This window comes from Corylus avellana, chromosome ca3, assembly GCF_901000735.1.
Source record: "Corylus avellana chromosome ca3, CavTom2PMs-1.0".
Lineage (NCBI taxonomy): Eukaryota > Viridiplantae > Streptophyta > Magnoliopsida > Fagales > Betulaceae > Corylus > Corylus avellana.
This window is the reverse complement of record NC_081543.1, coordinates 16,163,266-16,186,166: the sequence shown is the minus strand read 5'-3', so window position 1 is coordinate 16,186,166 and position 22,901 is coordinate 16,163,266. Positions and strand designations below refer to the sequence as shown.

At 37.1% G+C, this 22,901-nt stretch overlaps 1 protein-coding gene across 1 annotated transcript; it reads right to left on the bottom strand.

The window, feature by feature from the left end:
* Positions 1-8,483: 8,483 nt before the first annotated feature.
* On the bottom strand, positions 8,484-9,089 carry LOC132174203 (ankyrin repeat-containing protein BDA1-like). Its single transcript, XM_059585894.1, has one exon. The coding sequence runs from the start codon at positions 9,087-9,089 to the stop codon at positions 8,484-8,486; it is 606 nt and encodes a 201-aa protein (XP_059441877.1).
* Between the last annotated feature and the right edge of the window lie 13,812 nt (positions 9,090-22,901).

Here is a 22,901-nt window from a genome sequence, read left to right as displayed (position 1 = left end):
CCCCATTTCCCGAAAGTTCATTTTATGAGGCCTGTCCGGACCTCAGATTTGCAGGGTCCGGACCTGGCTGACTTATTAGGGTTATTTTCTATTTAAACACGATTTTGCTACATTGATAGGTACGTATTTTATTGAGCAAAATCAGGGTGCTTAGAGAGAGAGAATTTGTTCTGGATTATTGTTGAAAAGAAAATACGTGAAGCCAATCGGAGTTCCGGTGAAAGGAAATCTTTTAGAAGAATCGTGCAAGATGTTCTGGAAAGGGCTACTGAGGTAGAAGTCAAGTGGGTCACTTGTTGTGTGCAAGGAAGAGTCAAAGGTTTTGTTATTCTTCTTGTATTCCTTATTCTTCTATATAGTGAATTGATTTCCTGGGTTTGGCTGCCCCGGAGAGGTTTTACATTTAGAGAATTCTCCAAATGGTTTCCTCTTCGTAACCAAATTTCTGTGTTCTTGATTGCATATTTCATATCAGTATTTGGTTGATTTTTTAACTGCTAAGTTAGATCTGTTTTCTGGATATTTTCTGTAAAACTCCTAGACGTGTGAGTAGGTGATTATTGGAGTCGTTTTAGAATTTTCAATTGGTATCAGAGCGGGTTCACTCTGTGAAGGAATTTTTTCCTGAGTGTGATCCAAGACTCCATATCAAATGTCTCTTACGGTTGCTCCTAATTCTCTTCCCGTCCTTGACGGAACAAATTATACGCTTTGAAAAATTCGTATGAGAGCTTATTTTAAATCCATAAATGTTTGGCATATTGTTGAATCTGGATGGACACGTCCAGACAAAGCAATAGCTGAATGGACAACGGAAGAAAAAACTAATGCTACTGCGAATGACAAAGCTATAAATGCTATTTACATCTCTGTTTCAAATGAGGAATTTTCTAGAATTTCTAGATGTGAAATAGCTAAGGAAGCCTGGGAAACTTTAGAAATCACACATGAAGGAACTAAGGTTGTTAGAACTTCAAAAATTCAAATGTTGGTTTCTCAGTTTGAGGAGATTAGAATGCAGGAAGATGAAACTTTTGATGAATTCTATTCAAAGCTTAGTGCCATTAGAAACTCTACCATTAATTTGGGAAAGAAAATGGATGATGCTAAAGTGGTGAAAAAAATCTTAAGATCTTTGCCTGAGAGGTTTATTCCCCAAATTGCTGCTATACAACAGAGCAAGGACTTAGATACTATGAGAGTAGAAGAACTTGTAGGTTCCCTTCAGACCTTTGAGCTAATTCTTCCTAAACACAAGAACACCAAAAATATTGCTCTTAAGGCAAAAAAATGTTAAGGTTGACTCTTGTGGTTCATCTGATGAGGATTCTGGAAATGAGGAAGAAATTGCTATGTTTGCTAAGAAGTTTAGGAAATTCTTTAGAGCCAAGAAAGGAAATTTTAGAAATAGCAATTCACAATTTTCTGAGAAATCTAGAAATGAGAATGTTGAGAAAGGAAAGTCACCTAAAGGTATCAAGTGTCACGAATGTGGAGGACATGGGCACATTCGTGTTGACTGTGCTAACTTGAGAAAGTCAAATGGCAAGGCATTTAATGTGACCCAAAGTGATGAGTCAGACAAGGACGATGCTGAACAAGGAGTTAATTACTTAGCATTTGGAGTTAGTTATGAGAGTGAGCATGAGAATAGTGAGTGTAATTCTCAAGACAAACAAGGTGTGTCCGATAATGATTTGGAAGAAGAAGATGATTTGTAAAATGCTTATAATAATCTCTTTGTGGAATACACTAAACTGAAAAAGCTGAATAAGCAGCAATTGAAGAAACTCAATGAGGTTAATCTTGAAAATGATCAACTTTCTGTCACCTTAACTGATTCTCTTGCTACTCGTAATACTTTGATATCTGAAAATCAAATGCTAATTGCCAAATTGAAATCCTTAGAGAATGAATCAAAGAATCATTTAACAAAATTCTCTAGTGAAAAGCTAAATCAAATGCTACATAATCAGAAACATTCGTTTGATAGAACTGGATTGGGTTTTGATAAATCTGCTATTTTATCTACTAATGTTGCTTCTTCTTCAAAGATGATTTTTGTGAAACCAGTGAACAAAGAAGATAGCTTGGCTGAAAAGAAGGTAATTTCTCCTCAAATTTCCAAAGGTGGAAAAGGTAAGGGAACTCTAACTGATTCCTATATGTCTAGTTCTAAGTCGAGAAGTATGCACATGTTAAGGAACCAACCTTCTCAAAGGTTTATTCCTACGTGTCATAACTGTGGTAAGATTGGACATATTCGTCCTAAGTGTTTTCAGCTTAACAGTCATGAGCCTAAAAGAGAATATTTCCATTCTAGAAATAGTTATGAGAAATTATTCAACATGATGAGAGACGTAGTAACACGGTTAGATGTCTTGGATAAGAGTCACACAGTTGTCCCTGATGTGAAGAAAGTTTGGGTCAAGAAGATTAATACCATTCACCCATTGAGGGGGAGTGGTAATGGACTCACCTAGATTAGGTGGGCACATAGACCATGCCTAGAAATTGAGCATATTGATATTTGTCTATAGCTGTTCTAGGGCATTTTTTTTCTTAATTTTTGTTTGCTTTGTTTTTATTTTCTTTGATTATTTTTTATTCTTTTAGATTGTTTTAATTGTTAGATACTCAGTTTCTCATGTCTTGTGCTCAAATGAATATTTTACATATGAGTGGGGTCAATATTTCTGCAATTTACATCTATTGCTCCATATGTTTCTGATATACCTTGTTTTTCTGAAGACTGTTAAAGGAGTAAGAGTCAGTTTTTCTCATGTTCGAAATTGTGCACTTTTTGCCCCTATTAGGTTTAGATTTTTGTTATATGTTTGGGAATTTGGAGCAAACATTTTGCTTGGAAGATAGGTAGTGTCAGTTCTATCCACTTGACCAACTCGTTAGTTGAACCTAGCTCCTAAAAAATTCCAACATTTTCCAAAAAAAAAAAAAAAAAAAAAAAGGGCTTAAAATAAGCTCAAATGACTTAGTTTTGCTTCTGTCTGTCCCTAAAGAAAGAATCGGTGATCAAATCATTACGGAAATAGATGATTACTAAAGGACATGGTAAAAGCGAATGATTAGTCTCAGGGGGAGTGTATCGGATGAGGGAATCTAGGTCCTAACATTATAAGGTTTTATTGTGGCTTGAATCAGACTGTTTGTCTTTCATTTACAAAGTGTCTGCCTAGATTTCCTTTCCACTGATGCAATCTTATTTAATGGGAGTTTTCACACACTACACCATCACATGAGATTTCTGATTATTGCCTACTTGACTGCATTCACAGACCAAGGTTGTGTCATGCATATGGTACATTTACGGTGTAAGTGTAGCTTGTTGATCACTCCGAATTGTTCAGATATTCATACGGGCATGCATGATTTATTGCTTATCTATACAAGTTGTGTTTTTTTTTTGGTGTTTTGTTTTAAAAAAAAAAAAAAAAAAAAAATTTCATTTTTTTTCTTTCTTTCTCGGTGATTTCGTTTCTTAAAGGCTCAACACTTTGGTATCATCCAAGGTATGCTTCTTCCATTATTCCTTTTCGATTTGATTTCAAATTGCAATATGTGAATGTTTGGGTTTAATTGTGCGATTCCGAATTGCTTATCTGTTTGATTCTTATTGGTCATTCTTTCTATCTCCCATGGCTGTTGCACAATACATCATCTATCATGTATTTGGGGATGGGTTCCTTAGTTTGACATGGACTATTCACGGATGAATTTTCTTTGCCTCTCACGTGTTTGATAAATTGCCTCAAAGACTCAGTTTTGCAATTGTGTTCCATTGGCGCTCTCATTACAAAGATTTTGCACGCCACTTTGCCAAAAATTGCTGCAAATGAACATATGGAAGCTCCTGAAGGTTACTTTGGAGAAGCAACTATGATGAAGTCAAATGCCCAACTTCGACTTCACGCTCCAGCTAAGTAGGCGCCTCCACTTGCTCAAGATTCTCCAGCTGCATCCTTCTCGGGATGAAAGATGTGAAGTTCATCAAGGAAAGCTTTTGGATATTCATTGTGCAATACATGAGTCAATGATGTGTTATCATGTGTGTTCATTTAACTTTTAAAGGGGGAGAAACATGCTTTGCATTTCCAGTTTCCTGTTGTTAATTGAGTCATACATTGAGGGGGAGTTTTGCTGATGTTTCTTTATAATCACGCATTCTACGTCATTTTTTTTATCATGAGTTTTATTTATGTCTTCTTGTTCCACATATGCCTTGATGTATTTTGTGAAGTGTTTCAGGAAACATGAAGACCTTTTGTCATTCTGTGACAAAAAGGGGGAGTAAATATGGGGAGATGATGGGATTGGCTCGACATTTTGGTTTTGTCACTGAATTGCCAAAGGGGGAGTTTGTTAGTTCTTGTGTTGGCTTAATTCAGTTCCAAAATGCAGATGCTACTGTTCACGGCTCAAACACTGATATAGAATGCTCAGAATCCAATCTCCACCGTTCATAATGTAGATTCATGTGTTGTGAACGTCCCTGCAAAATTTCAGCTCAATCGGACCACAAACGCCCATCGATCGGAGTTGTTGATGAAGACTGGACAGGCTGGGTCCGGACCGCCAGAAGCAGGGTCCGGACCCCATTTCCCGAAAGTTCATTTTTTGAGGCCTGTCCGGACCTCAAATTTGCAGGGTCCGGACCTGGCTGACTTATTAGGGTTATTTTCTATTTAAACACGATTTTGCTACATTTATAGTACGTATTTTATTGAGCAAAATCAGGGTGCTTAGAGAGAGAGAATTTGTTCTAGATTATTGTTGAAGAGAAAATACGTGAAGCCAATCGGAGTTCCGGTGAAAGGAAATCTTTTAGAAGAATCGTGCCAGATGTTCTGGAAAGGGCTACTGAGGTAGAAGTCAAGTGGGTCACTTGTCGTGTGCAAGGAAGAGTCAAAGGTTTTGTTATTCTTCTTGTATTCCTTATTCTTCTATATAGTGAATTGATTTCCTGGGTTTGGCTGCCCCGGAGAGGTTTTACATTTAGAGAGTTCTCTAAATGGTTTCCTCTTCGTAACCAAATTTCTGTGTTCTTGATTGCATATTTCATATCAGTATTTGGTTGATTTTTTAACTTCTAAGTTAGATCTGTTTTCTAGATATTTTCTGTAAAACTCCTAGACGTGTGAGTAGGTGATTATTGGAGTCGTTTTAGAATTTTCAGTTACCTCTTCTAGATTTGAAGTGAACATATGCTACAACTGAAGACTTAATAGCTCAGATACAAGCTGGTCACAAGTTCACCATCTAGAATTTACAGCAATCTACTGCATAGTATAAGGAGGATGCGGATAAGAAGCGCTGTGCCATAGAGTTCGAGGAAGGGGATTTTGTGTGGGCTGTCTTAACTAAAGATAGGTTTTCTGTTGGCGAATATAACAAGTTGGCTACCCGTAAGATTGGTCTGGTAGAGATTATAGAGAAGATCAATTCAAATGCCTATCGGTTAAAGCTACCTAGCCATATCAAGATGTCTGATATTTTCAATGTCAAACACCTTGTTCCATTCACAGGTGATTTGCCAGATGAGGATTCGAATTCGAGGTTGAATTCTGTCCAACTTGGGGAGGAAGATGTAGACCAAATGGCTTGGGAATATTTAAGGAAGACCCGAACAGATGATGGTGTGAAGACACCCCGAAAGATGGTGACAGGGTCCCAGACTCGCACAGCAGCAGGGTTCTCTGGAATTGCGATCAATCGCACATTGGCTGCGATCGAGCGCCCATGTCCTGGTATCAAGATGATAGTTCTTGGAACTGTGACCGATCAACCCCTGTGAGCGAGATCGATCGCACGATCGAGTGCATCCTTCTCTGGTAGTGCAATCGATCGCCCCTGTAATTGCGATCGAGCACACTCGGGCATATCTGTTCCGCAGATGGACATCAGAGACACTTATCTTAGTTTTAATCTTTTGTTTTAAACTAGGTTTCTTTGTTAGTTGTTATTCTATCTTATCTTTCAGTTTTTCAGTTGAGATTAGGTTCTTTATTAGTCTTCTATTTGGTTTATTCTTCTTTCATAGACTTCTAAACCAACTTTATTTCATTGTTATTTTAGGATTAGGAGTCTTGGGCTATAAATATATGCTTATAACCTTTAACAATCCAGTTCTCATTATTTGTGTTGTTTATCAATAAAGAATACTCAGTGTTGAGTTTCTTTATTGTTTTTCCTTAAAGCATAGATAGTCTCTATTGTTTGAGAAGATTTTTTTGATTCTTGTGATAGTCTCACAATCTTAAGAATATCTACCCCTTCAACTTGCTGTTTTCTTGTTCACCGCAATCCTACGCTGCTTCAGGATGTTTATATCCAATGGAACCTTCCTTAACCATCTCACGATCTGCACAATCACTGATACCCATCCATCTCATTGAATTCTTTATTCTTTAGTTAAAATTTGGCTTAAAAACTCACATTTTTAAGTGTAACTAGCAACTTTTCAAAAGCATTACACAATGAACTTTCTAAATCTCACTCTATTCTATTTAAATATAGTTCTTATTCTAGCAAATATTCTCTTTTATTCTTAAAAGCACCCATGTGGAGAGAAAGAAAGGGATCCGGATCCCCTCCCATTAAGGAGTTAATTGGAGATTCTTCAATTGTCCATCTAAACCGTTCAATTTGATCCAACGCTCTACAGAATGCCACGTGTTCTACTATAATTAAATAATAAAATATTATTTAATTTTAAGAAAGAAAATAAAAATAAAAATAAGAAAAAATAATTTTTTTTATTATTTTACTTTTATTTTCTTTTTAAAAATTAAATAATATTTTATTATTTTATTTAAGTGGGACATGTGGCATTCTGTAGTGCGTTGGATCAAATTGAACGGTCCAGTTGGACAATTGGAGAATCTCAAATTATCCCCTCAATTGGAGGGGAACCCGATCCTAAGGAGAGAGGGAGGAGAAGGGAGGAATAAATATAAAAATAAGATAAACAGGAAGATTGTTTCTCCAAATGTACAGTACAAATCTGACAAGACTTAGAGCATTCACAGCAGCTTTTTCGTCATTTTTTCTAAATATAAGGATCAAAACTACTTTTTACTTTTCTATTTAAATACAGTCCACAATAACTTCCCTTAACACTTCTTTATATCATTAAAATAATATATTTTTTACTTATTTTTTTTTTTTTAAAAAAAAAAAAAAAACTAAAAACCTTTTATTTTCTCTCTCATCTCTGTCTACTTTCTCTTTTTCTTTCAATCTCTCATCTCCAGAAATTGAGTTTCTTTTCTTTGTCTATGGTCTCCTGTTATATATGGATGTGTTCACGGGCGCCATGGCTGAAGCAAATCATGTTTTTGCCCATTCTGTAGATTCTTGATTGCAAGTGTGATTTTTCTGATTAGTTTTTAATTACCAGCGGGTGTTTTTGCTTCGATTACAGGTGGGTTTTTGTGTCTTTGATTACTGGCGGTGCGAGCGGAGAGGAGAAGAAACCATAATCTTTGTTCTTCTCCTTGGTTTCTTCGTACGGTAATGAGGGTCTACTTGGCTTCTTCTTGATTTACATATTTTTTGTTCTTCGTTTGGTGAGAGAGATGGGAGAGGACAGGAGAGAAGAGAGAGATGTGTAGAACATGGATAACATGGAGAGAGATGTGTAGAACAATATATTATTTTCTTATTTTAATCTCTTTAATTTATAACATTTTCTTTTGTTTTTGTCTCTTTTCAAATTTGTGTGTAAAAGAATAAAGTCCCACTTGAAAATATGTAATAAGTGTGAGTGGTTAAAATAGTATTGTTGGGCCCAAACCCATAAGCTTAAACTTTTGGATTATGGGGTATCTCAACATTATATACTATATCATGAGCTCAATAAAAAAGACTCTTAAGGTATTAATCTCGCAACAACTAGTATCAAAGCCAAGTTTAGTTTCTTGGAATGGGTGTCTAGATGCATCTAGTTTGGAATTGTGTCTACTCCCATAACTCGTGTACGCATGATACTCTTAAAAATATAAAAAGATTCATAAGCGATGGAGAGTTGAGCCAATAAGGAAGAGATTATTGAGTATATATACGTGTGAGTGTAAAATAATAGAGTTACACATTAGAAATATGTAAAAAAGTGTGACTGGTTAATATAACATTATTGGACCCAAACTGATAAGCTTAAGTTTTTGAGTTGTATGATGTCTCAACATGCTAATATATTATGACTTCACTAAAAAGACTTCCCAAATATTAATCTTGCAACTTATATCTCTACCAAAAGCTCAAGTAAAATAAATCTTTTTTGCATGTTGCTGAAATTTAATCTTTATTGTCAGCCATTTACCCATTTGCACAACAAGATAGACCTCCATTGTAACAACTGTATGCTTTTTCTTTAGTAGAAAACATGAGTGGAAAGAACTTGCCTGGAGTTGATCTTTGGGTATTGCAATGTACAACACAGTGTTGCCTTCTTCATCTTGCCAGTTTTACAATTTTATCCCCATTAAAAAGGCATCTTTGAAACAGGCCCGCCGAAGCCATCCTAGCAAGAGCTGAAATGGATCAAATCTATTGTTTGCCAAGGCAATGAGCAGAACAGACTCTCTTCGAATTGTCAAATGGTCAATAGACTCGGGACAGACTCTTAGAAATGCAACCAAAAGATCAAGATGCCCTATTTGAGCTGCGTAATGCAAGGGAGTTATACCCTCCTGCCCTTGGATACAAACAAGGTGTTTATCAACATCAAGCAGCAGTAGCACCACTCTAGTTTCACCATTTTGCAAAGCAAGGTGCATAGGAGTGAAGCCGTCTTTGTTAAGCTTCCTAGCGAATGATGGCTTTAACCTCATGATTTCCATGGCCAACCGGGTATGCCCTGCAGATGCAACTTCGTGTAAAGGAGTTTGAACAAATGGAATGGCATCGATGTTGTCAAAAGCTGTTGCATCCTCCCGTATCAATGCGTACAAGGCATCAATGCTTCCTGGCGCGGTAGCATCCCTCAAATAATGATTTATTCCTTGCTGAAGAGCATTCTCCAGATTCGGGTTTATTCCATGCTCAGCTGGATTTTCCAAATTCTGATCCATTCCGAGGAGAGTGTGATCAGGCAATTAAAGAAAATGCGTTAAGCCTTAAAATGTTGAAACTGCTACTATATATATATGAGGATAAGACTGTGCCTCCTCTTTTTATAGGATTGTGAAACTAGTTAACAAATGCCTATTGATTTTTTTTTTTTTTAATTTCTTTTCGTTTTATAAACAAAAAATAAATATATATTAAAATGGGTAAGCTATACACAGATAAGGTATACATTCATAAGATGTATGGAGGTGAGGGGTCCATTTCCCACCTAACATTCATAAGATGTTGGTCTTAATCCAAATGGATCAAAATAAAACAACGCTTGAAATCTCGTGGACTCGTGGGTTGATTGTGAGTTGAGCCCAACGAAAAGATAAAGTAATAAACCAGATAACCCACGGATTCCCTGCCTGCGTTGCCAAGCAATGCATTCCCTAAACTCCAAAAGAGAAGATGACCGACATAGATCAGGCACGTGCATGCCGAGAAATGCAAACCACATAGACGGAGCAAATCCCGTGTCTCTCCACTTATCTTCCTTTGGGGAAGAAGTTACGATGTGTTTTCGATCTTTTTCTTTTTTATATGAATTAATGATTTTTTATTAACAATATATACAACACACTCTAGCTAAATATGCTAGAACACCAAGAAAAACAACTATGCAGAAACCTACAACAACTAAAAACTCACTTTACAAATGTACCATTTCCAATTATATTCCTTTTACGTGCATGTTGATCGAGTTTATCCTTCTTGATTTCAAATCATTTGTCAGCAAAGTTTCTGAAACACTTGACTCTAAATAGATAGTAAAGGCTAGGATCAATTAATGGGTTTGTTCAAGTTGGGTTGTTTCCATCCAAATCTTTCTAGTTTCGGAACTTGCTCAGAAGAAGAAAAATACTCTAGTTTCGGAACTAGTTCCACTCTTAGCAACTATTTACCCCCCTTTTTTTTTTTTTTTTTTTTTACATTTTTTAAAGAATAATATTATTTAGTAGACTGTTATACGATTACAATACAATTAGATGATGTGACAGTAAAGTTAGTATTTGTTTTTTCTTCTTTTTATGTGTTGATCCAAAATTTAATTTTATTTATCACATCATCAACTTGTATCACATCAATTTATTAAATATTATTACTATTTTTTAACAGACCAATTGACAATCATCATAATTAATTAACCTTGATTTCATAAATTTAATAATCCATATTATACATGGGATAAGGGTGTGAATTGCAGTGATGCCATGTGCTGCCCAAAATGCAGATGCGAGAAATTCTTGAAAAATGATTCTCTTCATTTCAAAATCTCTCAATTTTTTCTATTTAGTGCATTTTGAAGGGTAGTGGATTAAATGCAATACCGTTCAAAATGCACTAAATTGAGGAATTTTAAAATTGAGACGATCCTTTTCCGAAATTATCCGGGCATAACGAGTCCAATCTCATATTAATGATAATACAATCAATGGCAATACACATGTTGTTGATTTAAGCCGTTTTATTTAAAGAAGAGCCGTAAAATATGATGGTGTCTGAGCAAAAACAACCGAGCACATGGAAAAGGCTCCTCTTCATTTTAAATTTCTTCTATTTCTTTCATTTAATTTAGTGCATTTTAAAGGATATTGATGTCCAAAAGTTTTAATGATACACTACTCTTCAAAATGCATTAAATAGAAAAAATTGAAGGGCTCTAAAATGGAGAGAAGTGTGTCCAAAAAAAAAAAAAAAAAAAAAGTGAAAATGAATAAAAAGTCAGCCCTAGTTATATATTCACAAATTCCTATAAACTCGTTACTCACAAGTCACACCAGGAATCCAGTCTCATAGTTGACTTTTGCTTAACTTAATAATTCTTACTAAAACATACTATAACACGAGCCAGCTTCTTGATCTTAGCAACGTCAACACATTGTTTGTTAAGTATTTAAGTTAAGCCGGTTGACTTAAGAAATGTAGAATAAAATACTGGGATAGAAATACAATTTGGATATTCGTTATGAGAATTGCTACATTTACACCCAACTTAATTTTATGAGCACTTCTCTCACTACAAAAAATTGGATGGTTTCTGATGTGACAAATAATAACAAAATTTTGCCACATTAGTAATTATTGACGTGTAAAAAGTGGAACGTCAATAATTATTTTCTTGACGTGTTTAATGTGCCACGTCAATATTTATTGATGTGGCACATTCCACACGACAATATTTAGCAACGTGTCAAATTTGTCACGTCAATATATTTAAATTCATTTTAATTTTTGAAACATTTATTTAAATAATTTAATATAGTGACGTGGTAAACTATTACACGTCAATATTTATTGACGTGTCAAAATGACACATCAATATTTATTGACGTGTTAAAATGGCACGTCAATAAATATTGATGTGTTATTTTAACATGTCAATAAAATTTTGTATTGACGTGTCATTTTGACACGTCAATAAATAGTGACGTGTCATTTTTGAAAATTCTAAAAACGACTCCAAACGGCACCTATTCAAATGTCTAGGTGATTCACAAATATTATGTGGAATAAGATCTAACCTAAAAGTAAATAATCAACCAAATACAGATATGTAATGAAAATCAAGAACACAGATATTTGGTTATGAAGAGGAAACCATTTAGAGAACTCTCAAAATGTAAAACCTCTCCGGGGCAGCCAAACCCAGGAAATCAATCCACTATAAGAAGAATAAGGAATACAAAAAGGATTACAAAACCTTTGCAATTAACACTTCCTTGCACACGACAAGCGACCCACTTGACTTCTACCGCAGTAGCCCTTTCCAGAATATCTGGCACAATTCTTCTATATGATTTCCTTTTACCGGAACTCCGATAGACTTCTCAACCATAGATTTATCAAAGGAAATAACTAAAACTCTAAGAGATTCAATTTAACGCTCACCACATATAGGCTCTGTTTGGCAACCGGCATTTCCTAGACACTGTTCACCATTTGACCAGTTGACCATCAACTTTAAAATTTCAGCCTCAAAATGTCACACGATTTTGACCATATTGCCCCTGCACTCCATCTTTCACTTGCTGTATTTTTTTCCTGAAAATCGTCAAAGCACTCCCCCCCGGTGCTCCATCCAATTCTTCTTCTTCTTCTTCTTCAACTCCATTGCTCAAATCCCAAATGAACCTTTTAAAACCCCACAAATTCCCACTCAGTCCCTTCCTCTGTTTCCTTCTCGTCTTCATCGCCAACACGCCGACTACTACCTCCGACTCTCTGGTCGGAGACCGAAACTCAAACCCCGAAGTCTTGTACACCCAGCACTGCAACGATGTCGTTCCCGAGTCCCCATTAGCCCCCAAAACCTCCTTATCCTCGTCTATTAACACCTCCAATATCCTCCAGCTCAGCACCGGATTCTTCTCCGGTGGCGACTGGATTTTCAACCGAACCGACACCGATACCCTGAGAACTCTCTCATTCATCCCCTACGATTTGCAGAAGACCGTCTCCGATGGCGTGTACAAGGTCCAAGCCGTCCTGACCCTCCGAAACCGTGTTGTGTTGTCTGTTTTCAGCAGCCCAACACACCAGCGGGTGCCCCAGATTCGGTTTAGGGGACAGAGATGGTCCTCTTGGCAGGCCTTAGGGCCGTTTTCACTTATTGGGTATTGGTCAGAATCCTCTGGGAAGCTCTGTCTGGTCAGATCGGGCTCCAGATACCATGATCTGGGTAATGTAAAGCTTGTGGTAGTGTCAATTGCAATCCCTTTGGTGGGAGTATTGGGTATCTGCCAAATTCAATGTATTATCAAGGAACTCTGTGTAAGCAGAGAGGAAAGGGCAGATGTTGTTGGGTTTTCCAAACTCTAGTTATAGAGGTAGTGAGTTTCCTTTTGATCCTAATGTGACATTGATTGCTGAGGGTGAATGGGATGAGAAGGAGAATTGGCTTTGCGGTGTTGCGTGCTGGAGAAGAGTGTAAAAGAAAGGTAATTTTACAAATTGGCTGAAAAAAAAAATAAATGGACAAAAATGTAATTTTACAAATTGGGTTTGGGGTCACATGTTGAAACTAGATGTTGAACAGTGTCTAGGTGGCGCCAAGCCCGTTGCCAAACGCCCCCATAATCTCTCTTAGCACAGCCTCCGACGAACTCTCTGAGAGTGAAAATTCGTACCTCTCTCTTCTATAATGATGTATATATACCCCCGACAAAACCCTAGACCTAACCCACTTAAAATCACGTTTTTGGGCCTAAAACTTACGGGATGTCCGGACATGTTAATGGGCTGTCCGGACACGGCTTTGCGGAGCAAAATTTGAGTTTCTAGAAATGAGGTCCGGACCCGGGGAAGGCATGTCCGGACATGGGTGAAACAGCATTTTGGAAATGCTGTCCAGTTTTGATCAACAGCTCCGATCGATGGGTATTTGTGGTCCGATTAAGCTAAAATTTTGCAGGGACGTTCATAACACATGAATCTACATTATGAACGGTGGAGATTGGATTCTGAGCATTCTATATCAGTGTTTGAGCCCGTAAACAGTAGCCTCTGCATTTTGGAACTGAATTAAGCCAACACAAGAACTAACAATTTTGACACGTAAATAAATATTGACAAGTGGTAGTTTACCACGTCAGTATATTAAATTATTTAAATAAAAGTTTTAAAAATTAAATTGAATTTAAATCACTTTAATTTTTTCACTTTGGTATTTAATTAGAGAGCTTCTCTTTAGAGCATTCTAATTGATCTCTTCTCTATATATTTTTGTCTTTATTTTTTGCTTTTTATCCAAAAAGCCATAGTATAAGTGACTTCGATCAACATATAAAAACACAAATAAAAATCAAAAAAACAACAACGTTGTGCTATCCATCAACCCTTTTTAGTTAGGAAAAAAAAATGTATGACATCTATTTACTTTTCTTTTTTTTTTTTCTATTCAAATAAAGAAAATGGGTTACATGGGATCGAACAACAATAATAGGGTGGGCATGCACCCCAATCACAAAGCCCAAATAGGATGAAAGGCAGTATAAACAAACACAAACACATAAATGGTAGGCAATGGTTTCATTCATGATCCCAAAAGAATTATAAACGAGTCGGGCTTCTCTAAGAGCCGCACAATGCAGTAATAAACAGTATAATGACTCAGTGAAGAGCTCTAAGCAGTAAAAGCAACAACCATCGTGAATGGTTGTTGCGGGAGAGGTATTGCCGAAAACCGGAATGGAGCCGTCGATCATGAAAAGCGACCACCTGCTACAAAACTCTATTTACTTATAAGGTCTCTTGCACAAACTCTATCAAATAATCCAATAAGAAATATTAACAATTTAAAAAGTGTTAAAAGTGCCCTTACAACTCTGTGAACTTGTCCAAATTATAACATGTACGTCCAGCTGGTGCTGATCAGTATTTATTTTTCTAACATTTTAATTTAGACAGGTTCACAAAGCTGTAAGGGTACATTTTTCTTCATATTTTAAGATTTTAAAGTGTCAGCAAGTTTCAAAAAGATTTTTGCTACTCCTATACATTATGATCTTCATTTTAAGAGTTATTCTTATTCAATTATTGTTTATTGTTAGGAAAAATTACAGTTTACCCCCCTAAAGTTGACAGCGTTTTTCAATTCGAACATCAAAGTTTCAATTTTTGCAATCTACCCCTATAAAGTTTCAATTTTTTTCAATTCGACCAATATTATCCCAAAATTCCCATACTGCCCATAATTTTTTTTTTTTTTTTGAAAAAAAAAAAAACAACTTTTGGTCGCTAAAATGGCCGATAATGTGTTGGTATATAACAAATTCGGGAATTTTTTTTTTTTTAATTTTTTATAAAAAAATAATAATAATAAAAAAATTAGGGGCAATTTGGGAACTTTTGGATATAATTAGTCAAATTGCAAAAATTTGGAACTTTGGAGGGGTAGATTGCAAAAATTAAAACTTTGATGTTCGAATTGAAAAATGCTGTCAATCTTGGGGGGTGAACTGTAATTTTCCCTTATTGTTATTATTAGTTCCCTTTTCATTGAGACATTCTTTATTGTTTCCATCTATGAGGCATGCATTAAGCTAGAAGGGACTTCTCTAAAGTGTGTATATATATATATATATATATATATTCTGATGTGCCACATGTGGCACGTCAGAAATTCCTGACGTGCTTCATGTGGCAAGTCAGAAATTCCTGACGTGCCACAAGTGGCACGTCAGGAATTCTTGACGTGTCACATGTTGACACGTCAATAATTCAGATTTGGCCACGGTTCCCCATGCGCCAGCAGCTCCTTTTCTTTCCCCTTTTCCCTTTTCTTTCCCCTTTTCCCTCTTCTTTCTTCTTCCTCCCGCGCGCAGCTTGCACAGCCCTCCCCTTCTCAACGATTTTCTCACCGCCAGCCACCCAATCTTATGCCGTCGCCGCACATTTCCCCCCTCCATCTCACAGTACTCACTCACTCACTCACCCGCTCCGTCCAGCTCGCTCTCTCTCTCTCTAACGGCCAAAAGCCGTTCGTCCTCGCCATCACTGTCTTTGTCTCCGGCGGTTCCCGGGCCTCAGTTTCTCCATCTTCGGCGATTGGGTATATATATATATATATATACGTTAACAATATTGTGTATTATACGGTAATTTGTATTATACTAATTAGTTTAACATGGTATTATACGAAATACAGATTTAATATCCCTAATTGATTGACGATGTACATTTTAGCCCACCGATTTTGTAGATGCACTCCCATTATTATTATTGTTATTGTAGCATTCTTAGAATCAAGTGGGGTGGTAGATTAACATGTACAAATGATGCAATAATTTATTGATTGCTTCAATCATGCCCAATTTGTGAAAATAAATCATTAGAATGTGTATAAAACAAAGGTTTATGCAAGTGTTTATATGTTTAATTAACATTTTTCTCATCATTTTTTTTTTTTTTTTAAGGAAAATCATTCTTATCTCATTAATAGAGGAATCAAGAGCATTAAAACTCTTACAATCACAGAACATAACGTTCTGGAAGATCCTAGCCGAAGCTAAAAGATCAAAGTCGTAACTAAAAGATTACACATCAAAGACGCCAAACATCCGCTAACCTATAACTAATCTTCAATTGGAATAACAGATCTGCGCTAGGCAGACACAAACTAATGCATAGGTAGCTCTTATTCCTCGACCCTGGGATCAAAAGGACCCCATGCCGACACACATCCTCCTGAACCCGAAAGCCAGGATATCGTTCACATCCACAACCCCAGGGGTCTAGACCAAAATAACAAGCGAGGAGATCAAGAAAGAGGACATGGTCTTATTACAAGCAGCAAGAAAAGCCGATCGCGTGCTTGCCGGAAGCCGATGCGTAGATGGCGTTGGAAGCACATCGCGGTGGGGACGCGTGAAAAGACCCAGCAGAAGACAGTAAACGGCAGAGCTGGCGCGGAGGAGATCGGCGGCACACTCAAAGAAATTGGGGGGAAGTTTGAGTGAATCCCCCATGAGCGGCACCTACAAAGTGTGCCCAAACAAACACCTAGCAAGAAAAAATAAACAAGCAAACAAAGAACAACAACATGGAAAAGAAAGCGAAATCCACAAACAAACACAAAAAAAGAAAAGAAACACAGATCGGGGAAGAGAGGGGGGGAAGGAAAATGGGGAAGGGAGAGGGGAACAGATCAAAGAAAGAGAGGGGGAAAGAGGGGAGGGGGGGAGGGGGAGAAACCCCTCCCCCTCTGTGCGGCATTTCCTTAAGCTCTGCTAGGGTTTTTTTAACATTTTTCTCATCATATAATAAGGACAAAGTTTTTCTCCCAATTATATAGGTTGAAAGAATTTTTTCTAACCTAGTCTATTAGAAGTTAATTTGAAAAAAAAACTTTGTTCGATGTTTTCTGATTAAACCATGTTCCATGATAATTCCTACCATGGCCACCTTCGTAATATGTTTTTTATTTTGAACAAATGAGCACATAGAGTGTAGATGCATTATAAAAATGAAACAATTTAATCATATTGGTAGAAAGCGAATAGATGGATTGGTTTCATTATATATATATATATAGCATAAAGTAGACTTATGGAAGGTTGCTACACCTATATATATATATATATATATATATATGTGTCTTAAATTTATTTATGTGTTTATTTATTTATTTATGATAATTTGCACTGGATGTTATGTAGACAGACCATTTCATTAATATCGACCCTTAATTGGAACTACAGTTTGGAACCAAAAAAGACTAGTTTAAGAAAGTTTATAAAATAGGGAGTGACCAAAATTAGAAAGTATTAGACAAAACAGGCTTAGAAAGATATAGATTTTAAGGAAGGAATAGACAAAGTATTTCTTAATAAGACAAGTTCTCTAGAGGGAAATTAATATTAGATAGTTTGTTGTTTTAAACGACTAATTAAAATAAAATATTCTAATTAATCACAGTTCTTTTTTTATTAAAACACATGGATTAATTATTGGAGGGGAAATCGCCAAAATGAAGCTATAGATCAGAATTCCTTGTATTTTATGAATGGGGACAAAATGAATCTTACTATAAATGTAGCTCTTCAAAAGAGGAACGATTCTGGACAAGATTAGGACCCAAAAATTATTAGGACTTAAGGATAGAAGTTATAATTAAATTTTATAGGATTGAAGATGGAGATTTAAGGCCTCTAAGAGGCTGCAATTTATGTTCTGAAACATATAAGAAGAATGAGATATTAAGGCTTAGAAACAAAAAAAGAGAAAATCAAAGAAATAACCATGGGAATTTAAATCTTTATGCGTAACATTAGGATTTGGCTTGTTAACTGCACCTATCAACAAAATCTTTTTTTTTTATTGGTTAGAATTATTTACTTTAGGGTCTCCACCAAATATGCATTTAAATTTGGATTGAGTATTTCAATTTTTTTTTTTTTTTTTTTTTTGGTTTTGCAAGATTAATTATATTAGGTAAATGGTAAAAATACACACTTTGCTACTATCCCCATGTATAACAAACGCATATCCATGAATATTGGATATCTGTTAATTAAATAACTAACCTAGTTTTCTTTTATTTAGGGTCCCCATATATAACAAATACAGATATATCCATGAAAATTTATTATATTTGTTAATTAACAGAGAGTTACATTTTCACGTAAAATATATATATATAGGTTTATATTTTTTATGTGTATAGGTTTATATTTTTTATGTTGTTGAAATTAGGTTTATATATATGCATGTGCTTGAAATTAGGTTCATATTTTTTTAAGTCTTATATATTTGTTCATAATTTATGTACGTAGAGAAAAATGGACAAGAGTTAGATGACAAAGTCTAGGGGTACAAGGGAATACAAAGACAGGTGCAGATTGTTCGTGGAGTTTGCAGTTAGTAACTGTAGAACCCCTGATGGATTCTATTGCCCTTGTAAGATTTGTCGAAATAACCGGCGCTACCCGCCAGGTTTTGTATTTGACCACTTGACAGGGGGTAAAGGAATGATGCCGGAATACACACTCTGGTACTATCACGGTGAAAAGCATGTACAAGGTCCTGGTACAAACTCTAATTCAAATTGCCCGGTCGCAGATGCGGGTGCAAGCGCAAATCAAGGTGGAGACATGCATGCAATATTGCGTGATTTATTCGGCATGCACGAAGTTAGGGAAGACAATTGTGAGCCTCAGGTCGTGGTGAAAGGGGGTGAAGAAATTGTGAACCAAGAAGCCGCCGAAGGTGACGCACTAAAGTATTACGACCTTCTTAAAAAGGCGAATAAATCACTTCATACTGGGACCAAACATAGCAAACTGAGTGCAAATGTACACCTATACAACTTGAAGTGCGTTAGTGGACTTAGTAACGCAATATTCTCGTCTTTCCTTGAATTCATCAATCAGTTGCTTCTTTCAAGTGATGAAACTCTGCCAGTTAATACATATGAAGCGAAAAAGTTTCTACGGGACATGGGACTCGGGTATGAGAAGATTCCGGTGTGCCCTAATGACCGTATGTTATTCTGGAAGAGCAATAAGGAGTTGGATTCATGTACCATCTGTGGAAAATCAAAATGGAAGGATGTAATCAATTTAGACGAGGATGGTCAACCCATATCGTCGAGCAAGAAACGTCCGGTGAAGGTGTTGCGGTGGTTTCCACTCATACCACGACTATAGAAGCTATTTATGTCAGAGCATACTGCACCCTCTATGAGGTGGCATGCAGAAGGCCGCACTAAGGACGGCGTATTAAGGCATTAGGCCGACGACAAAGTATGGAAGTCATTCGACAATTTACATCCGCAGTTTTCAGCGGGCAGCAGGAACAAAAGGTTCGGACTAACCTCGGATGGATTTAATCCATTTGGGAACATGAGCACATCCCACAGCACTTGGCCTATAATGTTTGTGCTGTACAACTTGCCTCCTTGGATGTGCATGAAACAGACGTCTTTCATACTATCATTGATTATCCTGGGCCCAAGTTCACATGGAATGGGTATAGATGTCTACCTTCAATCCTTAATTGAGGAGTTACAAGAACTATGAAATATAGGGGTACACATATATGATGTCTCAAAGAAAAATAATTTTGTGATGCGAGCGCAGTTGATGTAGACAATTAATGACTTCCCAGCATACGCAGATTTGTCTGGATGGTCTACCAGGAGTGAGAAGACATGTCCTTACTGTATGCACTCGGCAAGGTCAAAATGGTTAAAATATGGCCATAAATGGAGTTTTATGGGGCACAGGCAATACTTGCTCATGATTCATCCGTGGAGGCGGAACAAAAGAACATTTGATGGCAACGTAGAACTAGAATGTGCCCCTGATGTGCCAAATGGAGATGAAATCCTGAGCCAATTAGAAGGGATGGTGTTTGGGGATGAGAACGCCGGTCAGGCAAGGCCGAATGATAAAGAAAAAGGAAATAAGCGAAAGACAAATACTTCTAATGTAGTGTGGAAGAAAAAAAAAGTATTTTCTTTAGGTTGCCGTATTGAAAAGATAATTTATTGCAACACAACCTTGATGTTATGCACATAGAGAAAAACGTGATGGACAACATACTTGGTATAATATTGAATATTCCAGGGAAAACGAAGGACAACCTCGCCGCCCACACAGATTTGTAAGAAATAGGTTTGAGACATACACTTCATCCCAACACTGGCGAGGATAGTAAGACCTATATGCGACAAGCTACCCACACGATGTCCAATGATAATAAAACACATTTTTTGAAAGTGCTACAAAATGTAAGGGTGTCCGACGGATATGCCTCGAACATTTCTCACTGTGTACGACTTAATGACCATACGATATCAGGGTTAAAGAGTCATAACAGTCACGTACTGATGCAACAACTTCTACCTATTGCATTGCGTGGATCATTTCCAGGCAACATTGTTAGACCTCTTGTTGAGATGTCTGCATTCTTCACTAGCCTATGTTCAACAACATTGACACAAGAGGATATTGACCGACTACAAGGTGACGTCTGTATCACGTTGTGCAAGATGGAACAGGTTTTTTTCCCAGCTTTTTTACTAGCATGGTTCATGTGGTCGTATATCTTGTCCGTGAATGCCGACTCGGTATACCGGTACAGTATAGGTGCATGTATCCGGCAGAGAGGTAAAATTTGTTTACAGATATTCCTGAGGGCTTTTGAGGGCTGCATTGCGGAGGGCTACATTGTAACTGAGTAGGTGACGTTCTATTCGAGACATTTAGATAATGCACCACCATTTCACAATAGGATACAAAGAAATCCGGATAGTTCAAAGGGACATGGAACACGAATTCGACTCGACCGAATCACAATGACACAAATTCCCCGGTATATTATGTTCAACTCGAACGAGTTCCTTCAATTGCGGACGTAAGTCGAGGTCATTCACTGGCATATTGTATGTTCAATGAACTTGTACCATTAGTTTTGAATTATAATGAACTTAATTTCAAATTGTAGGATGCACATGGATACGCTTAGGCGATTATGCAATAGGGGCGAATAATAAAAGATCAGTTGAAAACCCAACATTATGAGCTATTCTGCGAGTGGTACCGTGACTACGTAAGACTAATGTGATGTTTAACAAAAGAACTGTCAGAGTATATTTGCGTGCTGTTTTTCAAATCAATTAAAGCAACTAACCTTGCATTTTTCATTGTACGTAATATATTCACAAGTCGATCGATTAGACGATCGATCTAGGAAGGAACTTGGTGACAAATTGGTAATGCATTGTAAAGGGCCGAGGGAGTCAGCAGTTAGATACAATAGATATGTGCTTAACGGCAAGCTGTTTTGCACTATTGCAAATGATGCCGGAAAAAGGACTCAGAACAGCAGGGTGTGTGTGCCGACTCTTGATGGCAAAACGTACTACGGAACGTTAACGGAAGTACTTGAGATTGAGTACTATGACAGGACTAAGTACGTTATGTTCAAGTGTGATTGGGCGGACAACACGAGGGATAAGGGGTACAAGGTGGACGAGTATGGCATAATACTTGTGAACTTCAAAAACCTTGTCCACACGGGAGAACTGATTACTAATGGAAAAACGTACTATGGAAAGTTAATGAAAGTACTTGAGATTGAGTACTACGACAGGATTAAGTACGTTATGTTCAAGTATGATTGGGCGGACAACACGAGGGACAGGGGGTACAAGGTGGATGAGCATGGCATAATACTTGTCAACTTCAAAAACCTTATCCACACAGGAGAGCTGATTACTGATGAGCCGTATGTGCTAACTTCACAAGTTGACCACGTATTTTACATATAAGATGATAAGGACCCAGATTGGGCTAATCTAGAAATGTATACGACGTTGGTCAGGGTAAGGGCCTCAGGATGCATGTGCCAACTATCACGAGTGTGAGCCGCTCCTATTGACCAAAAATGTTCATCACGATCGGCAGGATCATATCGAATACGTCAGACCCGACTTAGATCCAAACCAAGCGTATCTAATTGAATAAAAGTTGAAAATATATATATATTGATTGGTAGTTGTTCGCTACACATTACATCAACACAATTAATTAAGTTGTGCATTGGGTAAAATATGGTATATATCTTATTTTTAATATGTAAGCCATGCATACATATGGTAGTGAATATTTCATACATTATATACGTAATTAATTGGGTGCGTGCTGTTTTTCGCAGGTTACCATGAGTAGTAGGGGGAAGACAAGAGCACGGAGGGGCTCGTCTTCAGTGCGGCAATCAATGTCATATGGGTCTCCATCATACCACCTTGATGACAACGAGCAATAACACATTGCTCAGCTTATGGGGCTGCAGGACAAGTATCGACCAATACTTCCAGTTGATATGGAAGGGAGATCCCTGTTCATAATCCATACGGTTCGGCAGGCATGGCCTAGAAGGGGTATCGGCCTGATTCGCATCTGTATAGCAAGTTAGGGCAAAGTTCTCAGGGCCATGTGGAGCGGCTATACAGCCAACATAGCACAGGTATGGACGAAAGTTTTTTTAAAGATTGAAAGTTTTGAAAGTTGTTGAAATTATGTCTTTGGTCTTTTTTTTGGTTTCTTGATTATCAAAGCATTAGTTTCTAACTATATTGGTGTGATATCAATTATATTTCAATGCAACTACAACTTCATAAAATTCTAAACATCCTAAAAAAGTACAAAGCAAGTGGCGAGGACTGTGAGACAGAGCCCCAGAAATAATGATTGGTGGGACAGGTGCCATGGATGACCCGCAGCCCAGCGACCCTACTCCCGCCGACCGGTTAGGCCCTCGACAGA

What these genes read in the sequence shown, in the direction of transcription:
- LOC132174203 (XM_059585894.1), bottom strand. Translation starts at nt 9,089, where the DNA reads ATGGATCAGAATTTGGAAAATCCAGCTGAGCATGGAATAAACCCGAAT.